We start from the raw sequence: 24,179 nt of genomic DNA on the forward strand, positions 1-24,179 counted from the left end.
CTAATAAACCGTATGTACCACCATACCCATAGGATAGGGAAGGAATAAATTACTGATCAGTCCCCACCGATGTCCAGAATGGGTCTCTGAAGAGCTCCATCTGAATCGGGCAGAGGACGTGTGCGCTTCCACTCATTTTCATATTACCACCATCTGTGCCGGTCGGACCCCCATTCTCGGGATCGTTGGATGTCCCAGTGGTCGTACCCCACCAGGGATCCGGAAGTTCTTCCCTCTCCTATGGATAGAGTGTAACTCCTAATCGTGATGAATACCCTTTTTTAAGGGGTTTTTTTTACACGTAGGATGAATTGCTCGGTTTCCTACATTTTTTTTATAAGTTACAAATCTCATCCCTTGTGCAGGATCAAGGATGATGGAGAGAAATCGCACAATGAAGAGTTCTAGATTATGTTGACTTGTTACTTAAAGGGGTATTCCAAATATCAAGCTTTTTCCCAAACTTAGACCACCTTAATAAACGCCACTATCCATGGTTACTGTATGGTCTGGCGTTTTGCTGTGCAGAACCAGCATTAGGCGGTCCACCACAGCCTGCCATGTGACTGTTGCTCTAACTGGTAAAACTACATTACCCATGAACTCCCTGAACTTCTATGAAATGTCAGTAACACAGCTATTCAAAACATTCCACCCATCTCATGTAGTATTAGAAGCCCTTATTGCAATTAGAAAGAAAGCGCGGAGGCAGTAGAGCATAAAATGGATAACCGGCCAGCAGCGGCCGTTTGACTGTGTACATGGCCGTGCAGAAACCTAGTGCGGCTTCGGATTATAACTCCTAAATGTGTGCGGGTGATAGAAGTGAGCCCAGTGGGTGACGGTCACCCTCTCCTGAGGTAATAGCCACGTTGGCCCCCTGCTGTCAGGACGGTGTAAGTGCGCCTACTACATATTGTAAACCTGCTTTTACCTCAGAATGAATCTGTGCCTGCTCAGCCTGTAGCTATAACAACTACAGTTTCAAAACAATGGTAGGATTGGGGGGCTGCAAATTTTTCTTTTGATCCGCGTGATCCTGGACGTTAAACACGTGACCTAACACTGTATGTAATTTCCGGTAAAGTACTGTATATTTAGATATTGTTGTGAGAATACTCCTTTGAAAGGAAATCTGTCACCAGGGTTTTGCTACTGCATCTGTGAACAGCATCATTTCAGGAATGTAGAACTTACTGGGCTACCTTCTGCAGTTTTGATAAAATCACTATTTGCTCTGCTGCAGAACTCTGAATGTTGAGCTCTTTGTAACCCCACCTACATCATGGATTGGCAGCTTTATATGTACACTGTGCATAGGCAGAAAACTGCCAATCGGTGATGGGGACAGAGTTATTCAGAGCTCAGGACTACCTGGCAGCATGTTTACTAGTCCTTTAATGGTAATCTCCTGATGATTTTATCAAAACTACAGCAAGCCGCTCTGTAAGTGACACATCGCTAGAATCAGGGTCTCTGTCTCTGCATTGTACTGTTCTCACATAAGAAGGCCCAGATTCCCTTTACTTGTAGCTGGGGAAGGCATGGAAGCTGCTTTGACAGTGAAATGAGACAGAACGCAGAGGAGCATTTAATATTAATGTGAATACTTGGTGCACCTTGTTTAGCACTACTCCTGACACCTCTTTTTCTTTCTTTACAGGCTTCCTTTCACCCAACAGATAACATGCGAGGTATGAGGCACCATGGGCTGGTGCAAAGGGTTTCCCGTAATCGCCAGCATTCCCCTCTACACAGACCCGTAGAGAAGCATGGACGACAAATATCCTTTAAGGTTTCTGAAAAGGGCAGCGAGAGGCTGGCGGTAGCGCTGGCGTTCCTGTGGTGACTGTCTAGTGTCTCCCCTTCGGAGGCCGCAGCCCTTCATGTAAACAGTGAAGTCTCGCCCGGAATCCAGCTCATTAGAGCGCCTCGTCCAGCAGCGAGCACTTATCCCATTAGGACACGGCTCTGGGCTTTCTGCTTCATATCCTCTGTGGTGTTGCAGTTGTGCTTAGGTTTTACAGGTTTCCTCTACATTTTGATTTGGTTGTAAAGGTTTCATTCCCTCCTATAAAACTATATATTAATATATTTTTACGCAAGTCTACAGCCTTCCTCTCTGTCTGGATAGTCTGTTTTTCATCATTTTTTTAACTCTTATTATTAACCTGGCATTTAAAGGAAACTGTGAAGGCTTCTATCGAATGGCAGATCTTGTTTGTATAGATCTTCACATGTTTGCTTAAGGTACCTTCACACGAAACGACATTATAACGATATCGCTAGCGATCCGTGACGTTGCAGCGTCCTCGCTAGCGATATCGTTTCGTTTGACACGCAGCAGCGATCAGGATCCTGCTGTGATGTCGCTGGTCGCTGAATAAAGTCCAGAACTTTATTTGGTCGTCCGATCGCTGTGTATCGTTGTGTTTGAAAGCAAAAGCAACGATACCAGCGATATTTTACACTGGTAACCAGGGTAAACATCGGGTTACTAAGCGCAGGGCCGCGCTTAGTTACCCGATGTTTACCCTGGTTACTAGCGTAAAATGTAAAAAAAACAAACAGCACATACTCACATTGCGTCCCCTGCAGTCTGCTTCCTCCTCTGACTCAGCGCCGCAAAGTGAAAGTGAAAGCAGCACAGCGGTGACGTCACCGCTCTGCTCTCACTGTACGGCGCTCAGTCAGTCAGGAAGTGGACGCAGGGGGACGTGAATGTAAGTATGTGCTGTTTGTTTTTTTTAGATTTTACGCTGGTAACCAGGGTAAACATCGGGTTACTAAGCGCGGCCCTGCGCTTAGTTACCCGATGTTTACCCTGGTTACCAGGGGACCTCGGCATAGTTGATCGCTGGAGAGCGGTCTGTGTGACAGCTCTCCAGCGACCAAACAGCGACGCTGCAGCGATCGACATCGTTGTCGCTATCGCTGCAGCGTCGCTTCGTGTGAAGGTACCTTTAGTTGGAATTTTTTGGTAGCCAGACTATCCAACAATCACGTGTCTGTGGCTACCTGGAAAAAAAACACTAAACATAGAAAACAGTATCCCAGCAATTCTGCACTTAATCTCCGTTTTTATCCTTTTTGTTTCATATTCCAATTAAACCGGAGGCCAGTTAAAAGAAGTCTTATCTGCAAATCAGCCATGTCTTCCCCTCTCATGCCCTGTGTCTGGCTGCAAGATAACTGGCTGCAGCAGAAGCCTCTGTGCTTTGTGCAGTAGGACAGATATGCTAAGCTTTGACCCTTGTTGGTTGGGGTGCCTTAAGTGCATCAACAATTGAAGATGATCAGCGGCAGGTTAACCCTGGTCTTCCCACAATTTGTACAAATCTAACTATTTCAGTGTCATGTAAAGAGTGCTGTAGACTAGCAAACAACGAGGAAATTGAGATTTCTTGTTAAGTTTTGGCAATCATTTTTAGATTTTGTGTCCCTTTTTAAGTAGTCCACCGGATGCCCTAAATAAGGCTACAATAGCTCTAGACTAGGGATGGGTGAACCCGAACAGCAAAGTTCGGCATCCGTACCGAACACCTACTGTTAGGACACTGAACACTGACTTCACCAGGAAGTACATGTTACAGTTCTGGTTTGGCCCCCCGAACACTGGGTGTTTGTTGCATGTGCATGACAGCGCCGCAAGCACTGCTTCTGATCTGCGGTAAAATCATCACTGCTGGTCAGACAGCCGCGGTTCCCGTGCACACCTGTGATCGGAGCTATAAAGTTCACCTGCGGTCACTGGTGTCGGCTCATGGGACTACTGCTTCCATCAGCTGCCGCTAATAACCGTGTGAGCAGGAGTGGCTGATGGGAGTATTCATCAGCCAGTGCTGTGAATAAGTAATTAAAAAAAACAAAAACGGGTGGGTTTCCCTGTATTTTTGATAACCAGCCAGGATACACTCACAGCTGTCAGCTTCAGCAAGGCTGGTTATCAAGAATAGAGGGGTCCCCATGCCATATTTTTTAATTATTTAAATAAATTATTTTAAAAAAAAAAAGGCAAGGGGTCCCCCTCATTTTTGACAACCAGCCTTGCTAAAGCAGACACCTGGGGGCTGGTATTCTCAGGCTGGTAAGGGGCCATGAATATTTCGTCCCCCCCCACCCCAACCTTAAAATAGCAGCCAGCAACTGCCCATTAAAGGCGTATCTATTTGCTCGGCTCTTCCCACTTGCACTGTAGCGGTGGCAAGAGGGGTTCATATTTGTGGGGTTGATTTCACCTATGAAAAGTATGAACCCTACGTGCCACAGCTACAGGGTAAGTGGGAAGAGCTAGGCAAAATGCCAGAATTGGCGCATCTAATAGATATGCCTTTTAAAGGGAACCTGTCACCCCCCCCCCCCAGGAGTTTGAAACTAAAAGAGCCACCTTGTGCAGCAGTAATGCTGCATTCTGACAAGGTGGCTCTTTTAGTTCTGGGTGCTGTAACTGCAGAAATAATCCGTTTTGTAATTTGTCAGAAAATACCTTTCTTCAGTCCTGGAGGCAGGCCTTTCCCCCCCTGCTGCAGACTCCACACAGCCGTCACTCAAGTCTTCTTGGCGCCGGGCGCCGCCTCTTCACCGCTGTTTTGAAATGAGCCGGCGCCTGCGCTCTTTTCTCCTGCCTTGGGCAGGCGCAGTGAGCGCTGCCCGTCTGTCCTCATATGCAGTCTAGCTGACTGCGCCTGTGCGGCCGCCCTGCCTGTGAATCCCAGCCCCGCAATGTGAATAAATCAGAAGACACTGCGGGGCTGGGATTCACAGGCAGGGCGGCCGCACAGGCGCAGTCAGCTAGACTGCAAACGAGGACAGACGGGCAGCGCTCACTGCGCCTGCCCAAGGCATGACAAAAGAGCGCAGGCGCCGGCTCATTTCAAAACAGCACTCAGGAGGCGGCGCCCGGCGACAAGAAGACATGAGTGACGGCTGTGTGGCGTCTGCAGCAGGGGGGGGGGGGGGGGGGGGAGGCCTGCCTCCAGGACTGAAGAAAGGTATTTTCTGACAAATTACAAAACGGATTATTTTTGCAGTTACAGCACCCAGAACTAAAAAAGCCACCTTGTCAGAATGCAGCATTACTGCACAAGGTGGCTCTTTTAGTTTCAAACGCCTTGGGGGGGTGCCAGGTTCCCTTTAAGGGTGGCTGCAGGCTGGTACTTTTAGGCTGGGTGGGGGGCCAATATCCATGGCCCCTTACCAGCCTGAGAATACCAGTCCCCAGCTGTTTGCTTTAGCTTGGCTGGTTGTAAAGAAAAAAAAAATTAATTAATATATAAATATATATATATATATATATATATATATATATATATATATATATATATATATATATATATATATATATCCCCACGCAATTTTATTAAATTACTTATTTCAATAATAGAAAGAATCGGAGTGGGGACCCCTCTATTCTTGATAATCAGCCTTGCTGAAGCAGACAGGTGAGGTTTGAAGCCACCAGCTATGAGTTTTGCCTGGCTGGTTATCAAAAATACAGGGGAACCCATGCCGTTTTTTTTTTTATTATTTACAGTGCCAGCTGATGAATACTCCCATCAGCCACCGCCTACTCTAGCTGTTATTGGCGGCAGCAGGTGTCAGCTGATGGGAGCAGTAGTCCCATCACCTGACACTAGTCACCGGAGGTAAACTTTATACCTCCGATAATAGCTGCGGGCTCACATTGTCTTTTGACAGCGTGGGAACCGCGGCTGTCTGATCTGCAATCACATGACAGCGTGGCAAACACTGGATGTTCAGGCCACCCTGAACTCGAACCTGAACTTTTTGTAACTGTTCGGCTAGACCCGAACATCCAGGTGTCCGCCCATCTCTATTCTGCACATTTAATGCCTTAAATCAGTGCCTCTCAAACTGATGCTGCTCTCACCAGTGTGGTGCCCTCTTATTGTTGGAAACGTGGAGCTGGGAAGGCAGATTTCATGGAAGTGATTATATGCTGAAAAGTCCTTTCTATGATGTAACCAATTTTTTGGTGTAGCAACATAATTGACTTATTTTGTACTTGCTGTAATGTCATATTGGATTCAGGAGACAAAAAAGGGAAATTGAGATTTACAGATAGAGGCCCAGACGTTATCATGACCTGTCTGAGGCTCAAGATGGAAGCAAGGAAATAATAATTACACATGTAACACTGTTAAAATTTAGTCTTCCAAGTAGCTGTAGAATGGCCTTGTTTGTGTGACTTTTCTTCCCAACCTCCCGATGGAACAGCTTGAAAGGATGACCACAGTGTAAACAAGACGTACTCTTATCTCTAGTTAGTAGTCATCACATTTGGCAGCGTTTCCAATATAGATATATTGATTGGATATAGCGTCCCATTCACATGTGTAGGTCATTTTATGTCTTTCCGCGTACAATAGTATTAACAAAGTGATTGCATTCAACCATGACGTTTGTTCTTTATTCAAAACCTCTAGGTCATGGAGGTAAATCTGTAAATCTTTACAGGAAAGCGTTCATCAGAAAAGGACTTATTGCTTAAATCAGGTTTTTGTGTTTTGTTTTGTTTTTTGTTTTTTTTTTTAGAATTGGCAGTTGGTTTTTTTTGTCAGTGGAGATTTTTTAGACTTGTTCTTCTTGTCTTTTCAAGGAGAGTTTTCAGCAGGCTCCTTATCATCAGAGACAATATTACAATGACAGTGACACCTCCTTAGACAGCTGATAGCAGGACCCACCATTCACAATTGGTGATATCACAGTTGACTCTGTGTCCCCCCTTCCCTTCACAATGATCTTTGTCCACGCTCACTAGATACTTAAATACAAAAGATGGGGTCAGGGGTCTGACTATTTTGGCCAATATCCAGGTGTTGTTTCCTGACACACGAAATTAGAGTCTAAAAAAAGGTTTGGTGGCCAGTGTGAATATTGGCAAGAGTTCTAAATATAATTTGTAATACAAATTGTGATAAGGAAAAAAATTCAAAAACCTGACTTTATCAATTTTTTATTAATTTTTTTTATAATTTTCTGATGTTGGCTTGCATGTAAACTGACAAGTAGCAGTGCTAAAGCAAATCACTTGTATGGTGACAAACTGTATATTCTTTTGCTGCCCAAAACACTACTATTTTTTAGCTGATAAATACATTTATTGCTTTGTCTCCTTGGTGATGGCTTTAGCCGTAGCCTGTGACTGACTCTGAGCCAGGATCCATCTTTTATTCATTGTGAATGAGGCGAGTGCAAGAGAGGTCAGCAATCACTCTGTGCATGCAAAGGTTTTGTAGCTTTATTAACTTATATAGCTCCAAAATGGGATCAGACCCCTGGTGGGAAATACAGGAGATTTTTATTTTATTATTGGGTAATAAACTGTTTGTTTGGACTTTCCATGCATGTGTTGTGACTGTCACACAGCCGCGACGTCCAGCTGATCATTGGGAGCACTCCAGGTGTCCGGGTTCCTGATGCAGCTTCTTCGGTAAGCGCTATAGCCTGCCGAATACGTAGGGAGCTGACGATGTTCGCTCTTCTCTACTGGTCACTACTGATCATGTACATAAAGTACAGCACAGATTCATCTTCACAGCACTGGTCACCATTGAGCATGTACATAAAGTACAGCACAGATTCATCTCCACAGCACTAGATTCCACTGAGCATGTACCTAAAGTGCAGCACAGATTCATCTCCACAGCACTGGTCATCACTGAGCATGTACATAAAGTGCAGCACAGATTCATCACAGCACTGGTCATCACTGAGCATGTACATAAAGTACAGCACAGATTCATCTCCACAGCACTGGTCATCACTGAGCATGTACATAAAGTGCAGCACAGATTCATCACAGCACTGGTCATCACTGAGCATGTACATAAAGTACAGCACAGATTCATCTCCACAGCACTGGTCATCACTGAGCATGTACATAAAGTGCAGCACAGATTCATTTCCACAGCACTGGTCACCATTGAGCATGTACATAAAGTACAGCACAGATTCATTTCCACAGCACTGGTCATCACTGAGCATGTACATAAAGTGCAGCACAGATTCATCTCCACAGCACAGGTCACCATTGAGCATGTACATAAAGTGCAGCACAGATTCATCTCCACAGCACAGGTCACCATTGAGCATGTACATAAAGTGCAGCACAGATTCATCTCCACAGCACTGGTCATCACTGAGCATGTACATAAAGTGCAGCACAGATTCATCTCCACAGCACTGGTCATCACTGAGCATGTACATAAAGTGCAGCACAGATTCATCTCCACAGCACTGGTCACCATTGAGCATGTACATAAAGTGCAGCACAGATTCATCTCCACAGCACTGGTCACCATTGAGCATGTATATAAAGTGCACCACAGATTCATCTCCACTAAAACAAAGATCCTTATATCAGGAACAGAACAGACATTTATAGGACATTTCAATAACTTTCCTAAATTCTTATGAAAACATTCAAAGCACATACTGCACTGAACTTCTGTACCCAATTTATTATATATTGTAGGAGTCGGTCCATTTTATACTGACTCCACCAAAATGGACAATAGACTACACAATTCCAACTCCACAGCCCTGATCGTGTGTATTTTTTAGATTGTGCTTTTTTTTTCTTTTTTTTTTTTCTTAAAGTGATCATGCAGCATCTTTTCCTTTTTGCGATGCTGAATAGATGGCCCTAACGTTTAACCCTTAAGAAAAAGTGCATATATTCTAAATTGTATTCATACTCTTTGTGTGCTAGCCTTTCACGCATCATTTGATCTTCGTAATCTTTATGCTGAGATGTGGACGAGTAAGTGACGCATGTACAGCGATTCCTCCTATTTTTTGACAGTTATTAGTTTTTCTGTTTCAGTGATTGAGATTTCTTGACTTTCATTGGCTGGATTACGGTTTTAGCTCCTAACCTTTAATTTTCTGCTAATTTGTGTGTAGTGTATGTTGGAACTTGCACTTCAGAAATGAGGCCTACTGTTTGCTTGGTAAACATGGTGTGCATGGCTCATTCATGCCTGTTTGGTGGAGGGCTGCAGCGGCTTGATACCAAGCAGCAATAAAATTAGAGGTAAGACTCTGAAATAGATTTGTCAGACAGAATGGCGCAGGGAAGGATCAGTTTCTTTCTGATGTGGCTTTGGAGGCAGCTGGTAAAAAAATAAATGCACAGTGCGCTGCTAGAATCACAAAATGCTTGTTCCTAGATGTGTCCTCTTGTGAACACGTAGCAGTCTTTTTTGACAGTGTCATGGCTGCTTACATCTAAAAGGAAGGGGAAAGATGTTCAGTCAGAATATTGTATTCCATGGCCAGTCTAATTCTAACGTTGTTTGTAGGATGACCTGGTCTAGCATTAAATAGCCATAAAACTACTAAAAAAAAACCTAAAAAAAAGCCAACTATCAGACAATATGGAGTTGTTTAAGGGAATCTGTTAGTAGGGTTTTGCTATTTCATCTGAAAGCATTGTGATGTAGACAGAGAAGCTGAATCCAACAATGTATCACTTAGGCTAGGTTCACATTGCGTTAGGGCAATCCGTTAAGCGCATAGCGCTAGCTGATTGCGCTAACGCAATGTATCTATAGGGATCGCGTTTGCCGATCCCGCTAGCGCAGATCCCCGATCTGCGCTAGCAAGGAACGGACCTCGGGCGCACCTCGGACACTGCAAGCAGCGTCCGAGGTCCGTCAGAAAATAGCGGCACATCGCTAGCGCGTGCCGAAAATGGCATGCGCTAGCGATGCGCTAGAGATCAGATTCACATTGCCGTCAATGGGTGCGCTAACGGACCCGCTGCATGGCGTTAATTGTGACAATTTCGCCATGCAACGCAGTCCATTAGCGTTAACCCATTAACGCAATGTGAATCTAGCCTTAGATTCCTGGGTGCAGCCGTTGTGACACAATCAGAGCTTTTAGATTTAGAATGCAGCAGAGCTGAGGAAGCTGCGCCCGCCTACACCATGCTCTCCATGTACAAAGTCCATAGACAGTGAGATGCTCATCACAGGAGAGGGCAATGCCGGACTAATGTAGTCTGACATTGATAATCTTAGTGATAAATCCTTCACAGTTTGTACACAACAGCACTTAGACAAGTGACACATCCCTGAATTGTGTCTGGGCCTCTACCTTCTGCTGTTCTCAGGTTACATAGCAAAAACCTGCTGACAGACTACCTTTAATGACTGCCACAGTATTATTATTATTATTATTATTTAAATAAATAATTAAAAAAGCAGCGTAGGGTCCCCCCATTTTGACAAAGCAGACAGCTGGGGGCTGGTATTCTCAGGCTGGTAAGGGGCCATGGATATTGCTCCCCCCCCAGCCTAAAAATAGCAGCCTGCATCTGCCCAGAAAGGGCACATCTATTAGATGCGCCAATTTTGGCATTTTGCTCGGCTCTTCCCACTTGCCCTGTAGCGGTTGCAAGTGGGGTTATAGTTCGGGGGGGGGGTTGATGTCGCCTTTGTATTGTCCGGTGACATCAAGCTCCGAGGTTAGTAATGGAGAGGCGTCTATAAGACGTCACATTGTATGAAAACACAGACACCAAGAATAAAGTCCTTTAATTGAAAGAATGACACTCCTTTAATAATCTCAATTAAGCCAAACATACGACCTTGCCTAATTCAACTGAAGCCCTCGTTCTCCTGTAATAAACCAAAAATAATTAAAAAAAATATATATCATACCTGTCCATCATTCTGTCCCACGCCGTAATCCATATCTGAGAGAGAATTTAGTTTTCCAGCTGGACAGTGCCAAGATGTAACCATCCAGACTGAGAACCACTGGTGACTGAACTGCTGCGAGCGCAGGTCAATGACTAGTGGTGACGTCACTGAGGCTGCGTTCCCAGCCGGGCTGAACTGCGGTGACCTCCGTGAGATCCCCACTAGCACCGTGAGAAAACTTCTCAAACATCCAGGTGTCCGCCCATCTCTTATCAAGAGTAATGGAATTATTGCTTTACCTCATTACCATTCTGGTGTCTGGTCTTACATGTACATAACATCAAGTCTGCATGTCTTCCTCTGCTTATTGTCACTGAATGGAAACCTTGATTACTGAGGCTGAACTGATGAGCAAGCAAATCACTAATAAAATACAACAGTAAGAGCAATGTAACTGGTGCTCTGCATCCGTTAGAGCCGTGGATTCTGCTTTACGGGCATTGGTCCAATAGTCTTTAGAACAAGGCCAACTCCTCACACTTGCCATTGCAAGTCAATAGCCCATTAGAGGAAAAAAAAGATGGCACAGATGTCATCCATGTGCTGTCCTTATTTTAGGATTTAATGGGTAGAAGGTAAGAACTTTTTTTTTATCATATGAGAAAAATAGATACAAGAAGGAGCGGAACAAAACTGGGTCCAGCACATTGAAAAACACAGGGACAGTTTTTCAGCCATGAGAAAAAAACTGATGTGTGAAACCTGCTTGATCAGTTTTGTCTTAGCTAATTAAAGGACAAAAAATATATCAGTCAAGGATTATTGGATGAATTGGACTGATCTCTACATACGTTGTATACCCCGGATATGATGTAATTGATAGAACTACTAATTTTGGATGCTGGTGACTCTTTTATTTGTGCTTCTTGTCCAGAAGGTAACCGGTGCTCATGGACCATTACTGCATCCTGTAGAAGCCAGACATGTCTGTGCCTGCCCATTCACTGCAAATAATGAATTATGAAATTGGAGATCAGTTAATTTACGGGGCATAAAAAGTAATGTTTTATCACACGTTTGTTAGTCCCATCAGGGCTTATGTCCCAACCATCCTGCAAAACCGCATTCAGAAGTATGCGGCGACGGGGGTGTACACTTCCAAAAATGATGCTCTGCAGACCACATGTTCACTCTGTCAGCACCATTATAGTCCATAGCCCTGTCACACATTCTCCTGAATCACGTTTTGCGTGGACGTTCTGACGTTATCCCTGATGGGACTAATGAACGTGTGACAAAACACAATGTGAGTGCACCCTAACCGATGACAAATTGTGGAATTACTGTGGCATATAGGCACCAGGAACATGCCCGGGTTAGGAGTCTCTTGTGTCAGGGCTTTAGTGTTATTTGTTTTTTACTCGCTTATATAGCACCATCATATTCTGCAGAATTTTACAGACAATATGCTCATTGGGGCTCACAATCTAGATTTAGTATGTCCTTAGAATGTGAGAGGAAACTGGAGAACCCACTCATTTAAACTCCTTGCAGATGTTGCCCTTTTCTGGGATTCGAACCCAGGACTACAGTGCTAACCACTGAGCCACCGTGCTGCCCACATGGTGTCTAATCTAGTGTCGATTATGTATTGGCTGGAAAAACAAATGGGGTAGTTGTGGATGCAGTCAGCTGAACTGGTAGAAAAGATGTGCACCGTTTGCACAGGAAGTTAGTGATAGGATCCCTGGCAGTAAGGCTAGCAGGAAACACTGTGAGATGTGTGCAGGATGCACCATTATCCTTCAGAGTTTAACCCATAGACTGACACTAACTCTATAGCTGTTATATACAGTGGGTACGGAAAGTATTCGGACCCCTTTACATTTTTCACTCTTTGTTTCATTGCAGCCATTTGGTAAATGCAAAGTTCATTTTTTTCTCATTAATGTACACTCTGCACCCCATCCTGACTGAAAGAAACAAATGTAGTAATTTTTGCAAATTTATTAAAAAAGAAAAACTTAAATATCACATGATCATAAGTATTCAGACCCTTTGATCAGACACTCATATTTAAGTCATTTTTGCAAATTTATAAAAAAAAAAAACCTGAAATATCACATGGTCATAAGTATTCAGACCCTTTGCTCAGTATTGAGTAGAAGCACCTTTTGTCCTAGTACAGCCATGAGGCGGCTTGGGAATGATGCAACAAGTTTTTCACACCTTGATTTGGGGATCCTCTGCCATTCTTCCTTGCAGATCCTCTCCAGTTCCGTCAGGTTGGATGGTGAACGTTGATGGACAGCCATTTTCAGGTCTCTCCAGAGATGCTCAATTGGGTTTAGGTCAGGGCTCTGGCTGGGCCAGTCAAGAATGGTCACAGAGTTGTTCTGAAGCCACTCCTTTGTTATTTTAGCTGTGTGCTTAGGATCATTGTCTTACTGGAAGGTGAACCTTCGGCCAAGTCTGAGGTCCAGAGCACTCTGGAAGAGGTTTTCATCTAGGATGATACCCCTGTACTTGGCTGCATTCATGTTTCCTTCAATGACAATCAGTCGTCCTGTCCCTGCAGCTGAAAAACACCCCCATAGCATGATGCTGCCACCACCATGTTTCACTGTTGGGATTGTATGGGGCAGGTGATGAGCAGTGCCTGGCTTTCTCTACACATACCGCTTAGAATTATTACCTGAAAGGTCTATCTTCGTCTCATCAGACCAGAGAATCTTATTTCTCACAGTCTGGGAGTCCTTCATGTGTTTTTTAGCAAACTCTATGCGGGCTTTCATATGTCTTGCACTGAGGAGAGGCTTCCGTCGGGCCACTCTGCCATAAAGGCCCAACTGGTCGAGGGCTGCAGTGATAGTTGACTTTGTGGAACTTTCTCCCATTGCCCTACTGCATCTCTGGAGCTCAGCCACAGTGATCTTGGTGTTCTTCTTTACCTCTCTCACCAGTTCTCTTCTCCCACAATTGCTCTGATTGGCTGGATGGCCAGGTCTAGGAAGATAAAAATAATGCACACGGCACTCGAGGATCCTATATGGTGCCCAAGTCAGGTTTCCAGCCCGTCAGTAAGATAATAACAAATCACTTGGCACTCAGCGGCCCCCGGGAGCTCCTGTCTTAGCGCCACGGACCTGGCTACCTAAGCATTACCCATATCGGCGGGTTCTCGCCTCTCCCCAGTGCACTTATCCAGGATCCCTGAGACGCTCCAGGAGTTGTTTTCATCCCGGGTTCACCCTGTCCAGGCCGTTCGGCCTTTTACACCCCCCTTGTTTATTGCTTCCAGTTTTGTTAAAGATATTTCTGATGAAGGTCTTGTGTATGGACCGAAAACGTTTAAATCTTTGAACTGGATGCACAAATAAACGGAATATTCATTCTCATCTTGCAAAGAAAATCTGAGTGCCAAGTGATTTGTTATTATCAGGTCTAGGAAGACTTCTGGTGGTCCGAAACTTCTTCCATTTACGGATTGTGGAGGTCACTGTGCTCTTGGGAACCTTGAGTACTGCAGAAATTCTGTTGTTAACCTTGGCCAGATATGTGCCTTGCCACAATTCTGCCTCTGAGCTCCTTGGCCAGTTCCTTTGACCTCATGATTCTTATTTGGTCTGACATGCACTGTGAGCTGTGAGGTCTTGTATAGACAGGTTTGCGCCTAAAATCAAGTCCTATCAGTTTAATTAAACACAGCTGGCCTCCAATGAAGGAGTAGGACCATCTCAAGGGTGGATCTCATGGAAATGGACAGCATGTGACTTAAATATGAGTGTCTGATCAAAGGGTCTGAATACTTATGATCATGTGATATTTAAGTTTTTCTTTTTTTAATAAATTTGCAAAAATTATTACATTTGTTTCTTTCAGTCAGGATGGGGTGCAGAGTGTACACTAATGAGAAAAAAATTAACTTTTTTGAATTTACCAAATAAATGGCTGCAATGAAACAAAGAGTGAAAAATTTGAAAGGGGTCTGAATACTTTCCGTACCCACTGTCAGTTACCCTTACATTTCACTAACCTCATTGCACAAAAAGAATGGACTGTTTCGGGCAAAGACCTGCACCTAGTTTCCAAAAACCCTTGCTCTTTGGCTGCAGTTTTCTTTCTGCCCCTTCTCAGGGTCCAGCGCTGAGTCTCTGCTCCTGATATCAGTGTCTGTTATTGTCTGCAGTTCTGACATCATCTTAACAGATCGTGGTAGCACCTCTGCCCGAATAGACAGCACAATTTGCTGAGCTAAGTGATTGGCTACAGCGCTGATGAATTGACATCAGCCATGCAGACTATTAGCGACACAGATCAGTGGCGGGGATTCAGCGCTGGACCCGGGGAGCAGGGAAAAGCGCAGTTTTGTGTTTATTTATTTGACGAAGATATGTCAGCAGGATTTCAGACACAATCTATTTATATGTGTATTTAATTCTTTCAAAGACAAGCCCAGCAACACCTTTATATGGCCAGTCCGGTCCAGAAATAGGACTGAAATAATATGCAAATTAGGCTTAGAACTTTGGTAGATCTGATCCCTGTCCAACGTCACTACTTAAGTTAGACAAGCAGGAAGAGGCGGCATGTTTTTTCTGTGGTTGCTGTCTGCTAGAGAGTCAAATAATGATCACGAATTTACTTCTTGGAATTCAAGTGCACCTTTCTACTATTATGATGACCTATTACATTTGTATAGATCCTTTTAGGACTTGTTTTTTATCCTGTTCAAATGTTTAAAGGGAATCTGTCAGCAGGTTTTTGCAATGGAATCTGAGAGCAGCATAATACCGAGACCCTGATTCCAAGGCTGATTGGTTCAGTTTTGATAGACTCCCTGTTTTGTTTGATGCAGATGCAGATGCAGCACAGTTGTGATTTTTTGGCTGTGTATAACCTTGCCACACCCCTCACGTCAGCGTTCTGTGCACACTGTGAATTCTCAGCAGTCAGCTGCCAGTCAGCGGTGGTGGGGCGAGGTTATATAGATTAGCCTGACTGGACTGCAGGTGAGACCTAGCCCTATAGTGATAATCTCCTGCTGATAAAATACTGATTGTATTTCAACTACATCACTCTGCCTAGTAAGCGACACATCCCTGGAATTAGGCTCTCAGTTCCCAGATCATGCTGCTCTCAGATTAATGGGCAAAAACCACTGACCAATTTCCTTTTAAAGGATTTGTCCAGCACATGCACATTGATGACCTCTCCATAACAGTCATCACATCAGAATGGGTTGGTCTGACACCCATCTATGAAGAACGGCGGAGCTGCATCACACTGTTTAGCGGCCGCAGCTGGGTTCTGCAGATTAGCTCCTATTCACTTTAGTGATCAGTATACAATGTATAGAGCTGTGCTGCCCTGCTCTGTACATTACATCCATGTAGTAACAGCTTATTGGGGAGGTAGGGGTGTCAAGAGTCCGACCCCCAATGATCTCTACGCACAGGTCATCTACAGTATATGTACTTTCTGGAAAACCACTTTAAACAGTTATCAGAATGAATATAGGATGAGCGCTGTGGAGTAATGTCGTTGCCGCTCCCGTGCCATTACAACACCATTTTCTGCATTAATTATCTTGTCACACTTCACATTGCTTCTCAGCATATGAAAAGAACATTAGTTGAAACGAAAACCGTGATGATAATACGTTCCAGCAGCCGCCTGTGTAAGTGGTACTTGGCTCCGCTTGTCCATTCCAGAGCTGTAAGCCAAGTTTTGCCATTGCTGCTTCCCAGCGAGACGTGGAGAGCAGTACATTCTGTGGGCTTTCTGTCTTGTAGAAGTGAAGAATTGTCTGCTTGACTTCCAAGTCAATTTCAGCCGGTGAGAGCAGCGGCTTTGATGTCTGCCGATGGCGGCTGCAGGAATGCTGCACGTCCGGCAGGTACAGCCGCCTCTTCTTAAAGCAGAGGTGCTGGGGAATGTCTTCGCTCTAGGGAAAGGTATGGTAGCTCTTTTTATTCTGCACAGACTTGTTATACATGTGGGTCAGATGACCTTTTCATTAAAGCATGAATTCATACTGTGTTTTCATATTCACCGCTAGTATGCAGCTCTGGCGTAACTGGTCTATGACGTTTTACATACAAACGGCATCATGGGAAAAAAATATGTAAATGAACCCTGCTCCAAAAGAAAGAACACCCCAAACACTTAACTACAGATGGTGGTTACTTTCTTCTAGGGGAAAGCTAATTTGTAACACTTGTATGTGGCACAGTATTTGCGTCTGTTTACCTGGGTGTAACATTCTTAAAAACACAAATTTTCAAAAGAAGAAGAAAAGTGCTATCATTATTTTTTGTTATTATTCATTTACTTTTTCTTTTTTTAATTCTGTTAAAATGTTATACTCCTAATAAGTAATGTCCCTAGCATCAAGGACTCGGCCAGTGCCCGGACTTCTGCCCTTAGATTGAGCACTACTTTGACCTGTATCTGTGTTTACACGACATCGGATCCCGATACAGTTGGATGAGTTTTCTGATCAGGGATCTTATGGCTCCCTGCACCACCACTTACACATACTGTAGGCCTACCGATGACTGTTAAAAATAAAAAAGCACACAATGACATCACTGCATAGCTCGCCTGTGCCGGCCCACTTTGTGTGCGCCGGGGAGGAGTAGACTTGGTCTCCCCAATTAGGTGAATATGTAATTACGGTAACTTTTTTTGCTGGGTTCTGTAGTAAAGCCGGGCATTAGTCTTAAATCAAATGATGGCCTTCATGTTGTGTAGGATTGCCAACAAAGCTGTACATTGTGTGGATACAGTTATGATGAGCAAACCATGCACCCTGAAATGGTTAAGTGAGGTGCTGCATAGCCCTGAGCAACCAGAAGTAACAATTCTAGGTAGATGGTGTAAATTTGCAGAACACTAGTTCTTGCAATGTTCTTGGAGACCAAACACAATCTGCAGCCCGTGTTGACATAGCAATGAGTGGGAGTGTATTTTTCTGAAAAGATGAAATATGGATTGCTGCAGACACTCCTTGTTTGTACAAGCAGTCTAATCCCTGCATCACAGCTGGAGTCCTTAGAGGGAATGCACTCAGACTCCAGTAAACTCTTCCTTCCTGTCTGTTTTACAATGTTTGTTGGTTCTTGCATGTAACCTCTTCCTTGCTGGAAAGAAATATTTTCCTTGTCATATGAGGCTATAATCATAGCAGTAAATATTATTCCTTTTTTTGCATAAGAATTACCAGACAAATGCATTCACTTGTTTTTAGGAAATGTTCAGAAGCAAATCTTTGTGTATATGCTTTGTTCTATTATATATTTTTTTAAAATTTGTTTCTATTTGTTTGATCGTTTCTCGTTGCTGTGTCCAGTATTTTGGCGATGGCTTCCAGTCTAGGCAAAGTTCAGATGAACATAACTGGTTCGTGTGCTCAATGGACCAAACATAGATGGCATACTGATAAGTGCCTGGACTATATTCTAGTTCACATGAGCAATTTTCTACACAGATGGATCATCCGTGCGGAAAATATTGCAGCATGTACTATGCTAGTTGTAGTACAGTCGAAAAGTACATAGTTTGTACGCCTGTCTGTGATTTGCATACTTGTTTGGCTTGTGGCATTAGACATCTTTGTTTGGGAAGCTGCTTCCTACCCCTTCCGGTGGTTTCCTACCCCTTCCGATGGTATCCTACCCCTTCCGATGGTTTCCTACCCCTACCGATGGTTTCCTACCCCTACCGATGGTTTCCTACCCCTACCGATGGTTTCCTACCCCTACCGATGGTTTCCTACCCCTACCGATGGTTTTCTACAATACTAAGTTGAGCTGCCTCTCTCAAGTTGTCAGATTGTGTTGATCATGTCGATAAAAACTTCTGTTTCTTTACCAGATATTTATGGACTGGTATTTGTTTTCGGTTAAATTTCCCTTTAATATGGCAGATTACTTGTACAACATGCTGCTCCCAGTCTGACAGAAGAAAGATGGATGATTTTAAGATGGCTCAGTGGTTATTTAGTCAGTGCTGCGCTGGGGTTCAGCCTAGCGGGTGATGATACAATCCTCTGAATCCTATATAAATGTCATCATTATTATGGGACTCCGTACAGTGGACCTGTGTTGTGGGCGAAGCTTCCTCCCAGCAATATGCCCTGAGAATACACTTTCCTCCTGTGCTGGCAGCATCCTGTTTAGTTGAATCTACTATATAATTGTCTAAGGGTCACTTCCATCTGTCTGTCACGGATATTCATTGGTCGCGGCCTCTGTCTGTCATGGAAATACAAGTCGCTGATTGGTCGTGACAAAACGCCCACGACCATTGCCACGACCAATCAGTGACGGGCACAGTCCGGCGGCAACATGGCTGCTCCTTCTTCCTTGCAGTCAGTGCCCGCTCCATACTCCCCTCCAGTCAGCGCTCACACAGGGTTAATGCCAGCATTAATGGACCGCGGTGTAACACACTACATTAACGCAGCTATTAACCCCGTGTGACCAACTTTTTACTATTGATGCTGCCTATGCAGCATCAATAGTAAAAAGATCTGTTACAAATAATAATAATAAAAAAAAGGTTATTCTCACCCTCCGACGTGGCGCAGTGTCCTCGGCAGTGCAAGCGGCAGGTTCTGGTGCCAAGGATGCTATACGAGAAGGACCTGCCATGACGTCACGGTCATGTGACCGCGATGTCATCACAGGTCCTGCGCTCATGCCAACTTTGGGACCGGAAGCTGCCGCGTGCACCGCACACAGGGCCAGGACTTGAACGGCACTTCGGAAGGTGAGTATATGTTTGTTTTATTTTACGTCACTGGGCAATATACTACATCGCTGGACAATATACTACATGGCTGGGCAATATACTACGTGGCTTTGCAATATACTACGTGGCTGGGCAATATACTACGTGGCTGGGCAATATACTACGTGGCTGGGCAATATACTACGTGGCTGGGCAATATACTACATGGACATGCATATTCTAGAATACCCGATGCGTTAGAATCGGGTCACCATCTAGTAATATATAATGTGGAATCCCTTCTGTCGGGGGCGAATATCCGCCATGTTGGGTGTCCTCCCAGATAAAACCGTTTGTATTTTAGGGCACAATTCAGGTTAATGGAGAATGAAGAATTCCAGTCTTTGAGCTATGTTCACATTTAAATGACACATCCTGGAATTAGATCCCAGATCATGGTTAGACATGAGCCCGCCGTAGCCGTCCTCCCATCTGCTGCGGTGGTTTCTGTGCTCTGAAGGCTAGCGGCAGCATGAAGCCCAGGCTCACCCCCAGCCCTGACTGCTCGCTGAGATAAGTGGGCCGCACAAGGTCTTTCCCAGTTCCCTGGCTCTAGTGTTACAAGGTTATCTTCCTATTAAGTAGCCCACATGGCGCCAGATTTCCAGAGATGGGAAATGTAGTTTGTAAATATCTATTACATGTGATAAGGCTGGCAGAGCCGCCCATGATACAGAGGAGCATTCTTCCTGTGCCGCAGACTATCGACTATAAATCTGCTTATTAGTCCATTAATCGCTGGAAATCCTTTTGGGCTCTTGATTCGTATTTCTCCGATCAGTCCAATTGTGTCCTTTGTTCAGCGATGGTGCTTGGTGCAGGCCTGGTTACAGTCAGTAATGTAAGATTAGCTGTAGTAAATGGTGCTCAGCATTCCTGCTCTCGGTTCTGGAAGCCATTGCTGAGCTGCTGGAGGAGCCTGCTTTGTGTCTGGGGCCTTGCTGGAGATGCCAGCTAAACCAGAGAGAGTAGCAGTATATCATGTCATCTGCTTTCCTTTACTGTGAATCACTGTGACAGCTCTCCATATGGATCGGTTTATCTCTCCCCTCCACCTGATAATAACTGGAGAAGGTAAGCGCATCCGTATGCAAAAAAGTAATGTTTTCTGTGTATCACATGTAAAAATACTTGCTGTTAACAACAATTTTATCACCGGTCATTTTAAAGTTGCCCTTTGAAACCTGTCAGCAGGTTTCTGCTATGTAATCTGAGAGCTGCTTAATGTAGGGGCAGAGACCCTGGTTCCAATGATGCATCACTTACTGGGCTGCTTGGCGCTGTTCTGATTGAGTCCCTGTTTTCTCTGCAGCAGATGTAGCAGTGAAGCTGTGTATAAACCGCCCACATCCCTCATTGGCAGCTTCCTGGGTATACTGTGTATTGTTAGCAAGCTGCCAATCAATGGTGGGGGTGTGGTTATGTAGATTAGCTGGACTGGCCTGCACAGGAGACCTAATGTCCTGCTGATAAAACACTGATTGTATTGAATCTAAAACACGCAGCCTCATAAGATATTTTCACAACCCCAGGTATATAGTCTGGGGAGAAGAAGGTTCAGTTGCAAGATTCATAACAAAAATTGAATTTTTTTAAATTATTTTTTCTGTGTCTTGCAATTGAACCTCCTTCTCCCCAGACTATATACTTAGGGTGGTGAAAATATCTCGTATTGTGGTGGTGTATTGCCCCAATCTCGTACAGACGCAGCCTAATAAGTATCACATCACCAGAATCCAGCACTCTTGCTCTATATTATGCACTAAATTACTTCTTATGCCATTTCCCCATTTCTGGCAGCACATGACACATGTAGATAAATGATGAATTCTGGCTGCCTGCAGTCACCATAAGGGAGCATAGGATACCTTGTGGGAGATATGTTATGAGCTCTTAAGCGCCCCCTGGAGGCTGAAGGCTGCAATGGTTTAAGTTATAATTTGGCTCTATGGAGCGCTGTACTAGAGAGAAGCTATCTCCTGGCTGCTGCTCCTTAATGCATTTATCAGAATGTTTAACCAGAAAAAAAAGGGCGAACACTCACTTTAAAGGGCTACAGCACATGGTGGTGATCCCTGACCATTGTGCACGCAGCTCGGCAGGAGTGCAAGTTGTATCATTGGCACCACTTGCTTCCATTGCAGAAGTGAGCAGCTCTGGACGTCTCCAGATATCCGGTGTAAGTAGAAGAGTGATCCAGAGGTTTAATTTGGTGCCAATGACCTCGCCCACTGATGTGGGGGAAGGGGTGCACAGTTTGGGTGGAAACACCCAGTATCCATTCTCTCATGTGCACCTTCCCATCAGCTGGGAATCGTGCCCCGATTGGCACTCTTGATGAACCCCGCGGGGGAGCAATTGTGCTGATTATTTATCATTTAGCTGTCTGTAGGTCCACGGCTATGAAATCTATTGCCGATTGCCCCTTGCAGATCTGAGGGTCTTGGTGCCACCGGCTTCCTATACTGTGGGCATTAAATGCCACTTGTGCTGAGTGCAGTGTATAATGAGTGGGCGGGCAGCGACAGGTCTGACATCAGCATCTGAAATCGGAAACTCTCCCTGCTTACACGCTCCTAGTTGAACTTGCCCCAAGAAAACAGTGTGAAATTTGCCAAAGCTTAAATGTCAGTATTGTCACGTCACAGACTGGCCTCCATTCGGGTGTCTTATTCAGGTTCAGAGTCTTATTACCAGTTGGTACTTGTAGTATTGCCAGTTATTTCATTATTTGCCCCATTAACATCATCAGGCATGTAGATTGACACATAATGTGCATGTTTTTGCTGGTGATTAATGCTGTTTTTCTCCGCAGGTTACATTTAGATGTATTTATGATTGTATTGTATATACATATCTGCATTATTGTATTGTGTGTACATATCTGTATTATGTGTGTACATATCTGTATAATGATTGCTCTCATACATATTTTTGTGTGACTCTTTGCATGCTTTTATTTCGTTCTTGTCCTTTATTCTCTGTTTCCAGTGTACTAACTGCTGCCCCCTAATTTCCTGCCCCAATCTCACGTCATTGATTAAACAAGCTGCAATCTTGGGGGTATCATCCTACACGTTTGCGTCGTGGTCTTTGTCTCCAGATGTTGCATTTGATGTGTGGCTCTAGACATCTGTGTACACTGATGTACAGCATTGGCTGGAATACTAACTTTATTCATAGTAAATCATTCAGCGAGCTTGGAAAGGGCCTCTATGACTTGATGTATAGCAGCGAGGTGATTGTGGTTTGTTTTTGGCAGCTCGGAGATGATTTTTATTTACAGAGGATAGGAATGGGGTCAGCGGGTGCAGTTCCTGGAAGTTTCCTACATTCGGAGATCCTCAGTGCAGACGTTTAGTCATTATTGTAGATTTCTCGCGTCGGTTTGAATCATTATTACTTCATAGGCCTACAAGAGAGATGTCATGAAGCCTCCTTTCTGGTAGGTCTGTGGTCTGTTTGATAGATGTGTAGCTAGTTTTCCTTCTGCAGATGGTGTCTTTTAGAGAAGTACAGTTTTCGCTTTTCTCACTCACTAGCCCTTTTATAGTGTTACACTTACGGTATGATGAGGATGGTTTAAGATGGTAAATAAATGGGCAACCACATTTTTAATATTTTTAAAAGCGAGATTCACCCCCACCCTGTTCTTAAGCCAGCCTGCAAGAACTTTGAGAACTCCAAGTAGCCATTAATTTAAAAGCTGCATGTGTCATGGCATTGTGGTTGTATAGTTACAAAGACCTTGATGATGCTCCTGTGCCAAGTTTACACATGGATGTTATAGGGGCAGTTGCAAACCGCTTCAATAAAACCGCTGCAACTTCAGACCCATATTCCTAATAGCAGCATTAGACCTGTTTGAGACGCCCTTATTCCTATCTATCCAGAATGTACACTGCTCAAAAAAATAAAGGGAACACTAAAATCCCACATCCTAGATATCACTGAATTAAATGTTCCAAATCTTTATTCATTACATAGTGGAATAAGTTGAGAACAATAAAACCTAATCATCAAATGATCAACGTAAATCACAACTAATATCCCACGGAGGTCTGGAGTTGGAATGATTCTCAAAATCAAAGTGGAAAATGAAGTTACGGGCTGATCCATCTTCAGTGGAAATGCCTCAAGACAAAGAAATGATGCTCAGTAATGTGTTTGACCTCCACGTGCCTGTATGACCTCCCTACAATGCCTGGGCATGCTCCTGATGAGACGGCGGATGGTCTCCTGAGGGATCTCCTTCCAGACCTGGACTAAAGCATCCGCCAACTCCTGGACAGTCTGTGGTGCAACGTGACTTTGGTGGATGGTGCGAGACATGATGTCCCAGAAGTGTTCAATCGGATTCAGGTCTGGGGAACGGGCGGGCCAGTCCATAGCTTCAATGCCTTCATCTTGCAGGAACTGCTGACACACTCCAGCCACATGAGGTCTGACATTGTCCTGCATTAGCAGGAACCCAGAGCTAACTGCACCAGCATATGGTCTCACAAAGGGTCTGAGGATCTCATCTCGGTACCTAATGGCAGTCAGGCTACCTCTGGCGAGCACATGGAGGGCTGTGCAGCCCTCCAAAGAAATACCACCCCACACCATTACTGACCCACTCCCAAACCAGTCATGCTGAAGGATGTTGCAGGCAGCCGATCACTCTCCACGGCGTCTCCAGACTCTGTCACATGTGCTCAGTGTGAGCCT

The 24,179-nt window shown here is 44.4% G+C and overlaps 1 protein-coding gene across 2 annotated transcripts in view; it reads left to right on the forward strand.

Moving 5' to 3' along the window:
* CRTC3 (CREB regulated transcription coactivator 3) overlaps positions 1 to 24,179 on the forward strand; it is a 172,948-nt gene that overhangs the window by 85,830 nt on the left and 62,939 nt on the right. For both annotated transcript variants that reach the window (XM_077263614.1, XM_077263613.1), the window contains exons 3-4: positions 1,664 to 1,783; positions 20,482 to 20,543. In XM_077263614.1, the coding sequence (XP_077119729.1) occupies positions 1,664 to 1,783; positions 20,482 to 20,543 (182 nt within the window). The remainder of the gene's footprint in view (positions 1 to 1,663; positions 1,784 to 20,481; positions 20,544 to 24,179) is intronic.

This window comes from Ranitomeya variabilis, chromosome 5 (assembly GCF_051348905.1).
Source record: "Ranitomeya variabilis isolate aRanVar5 chromosome 5, aRanVar5.hap1, whole genome shotgun sequence".
Classification (NCBI taxonomy): domain Eukaryota; kingdom Metazoa; phylum Chordata; class Amphibia; order Anura; family Dendrobatidae; genus Ranitomeya; species Ranitomeya variabilis.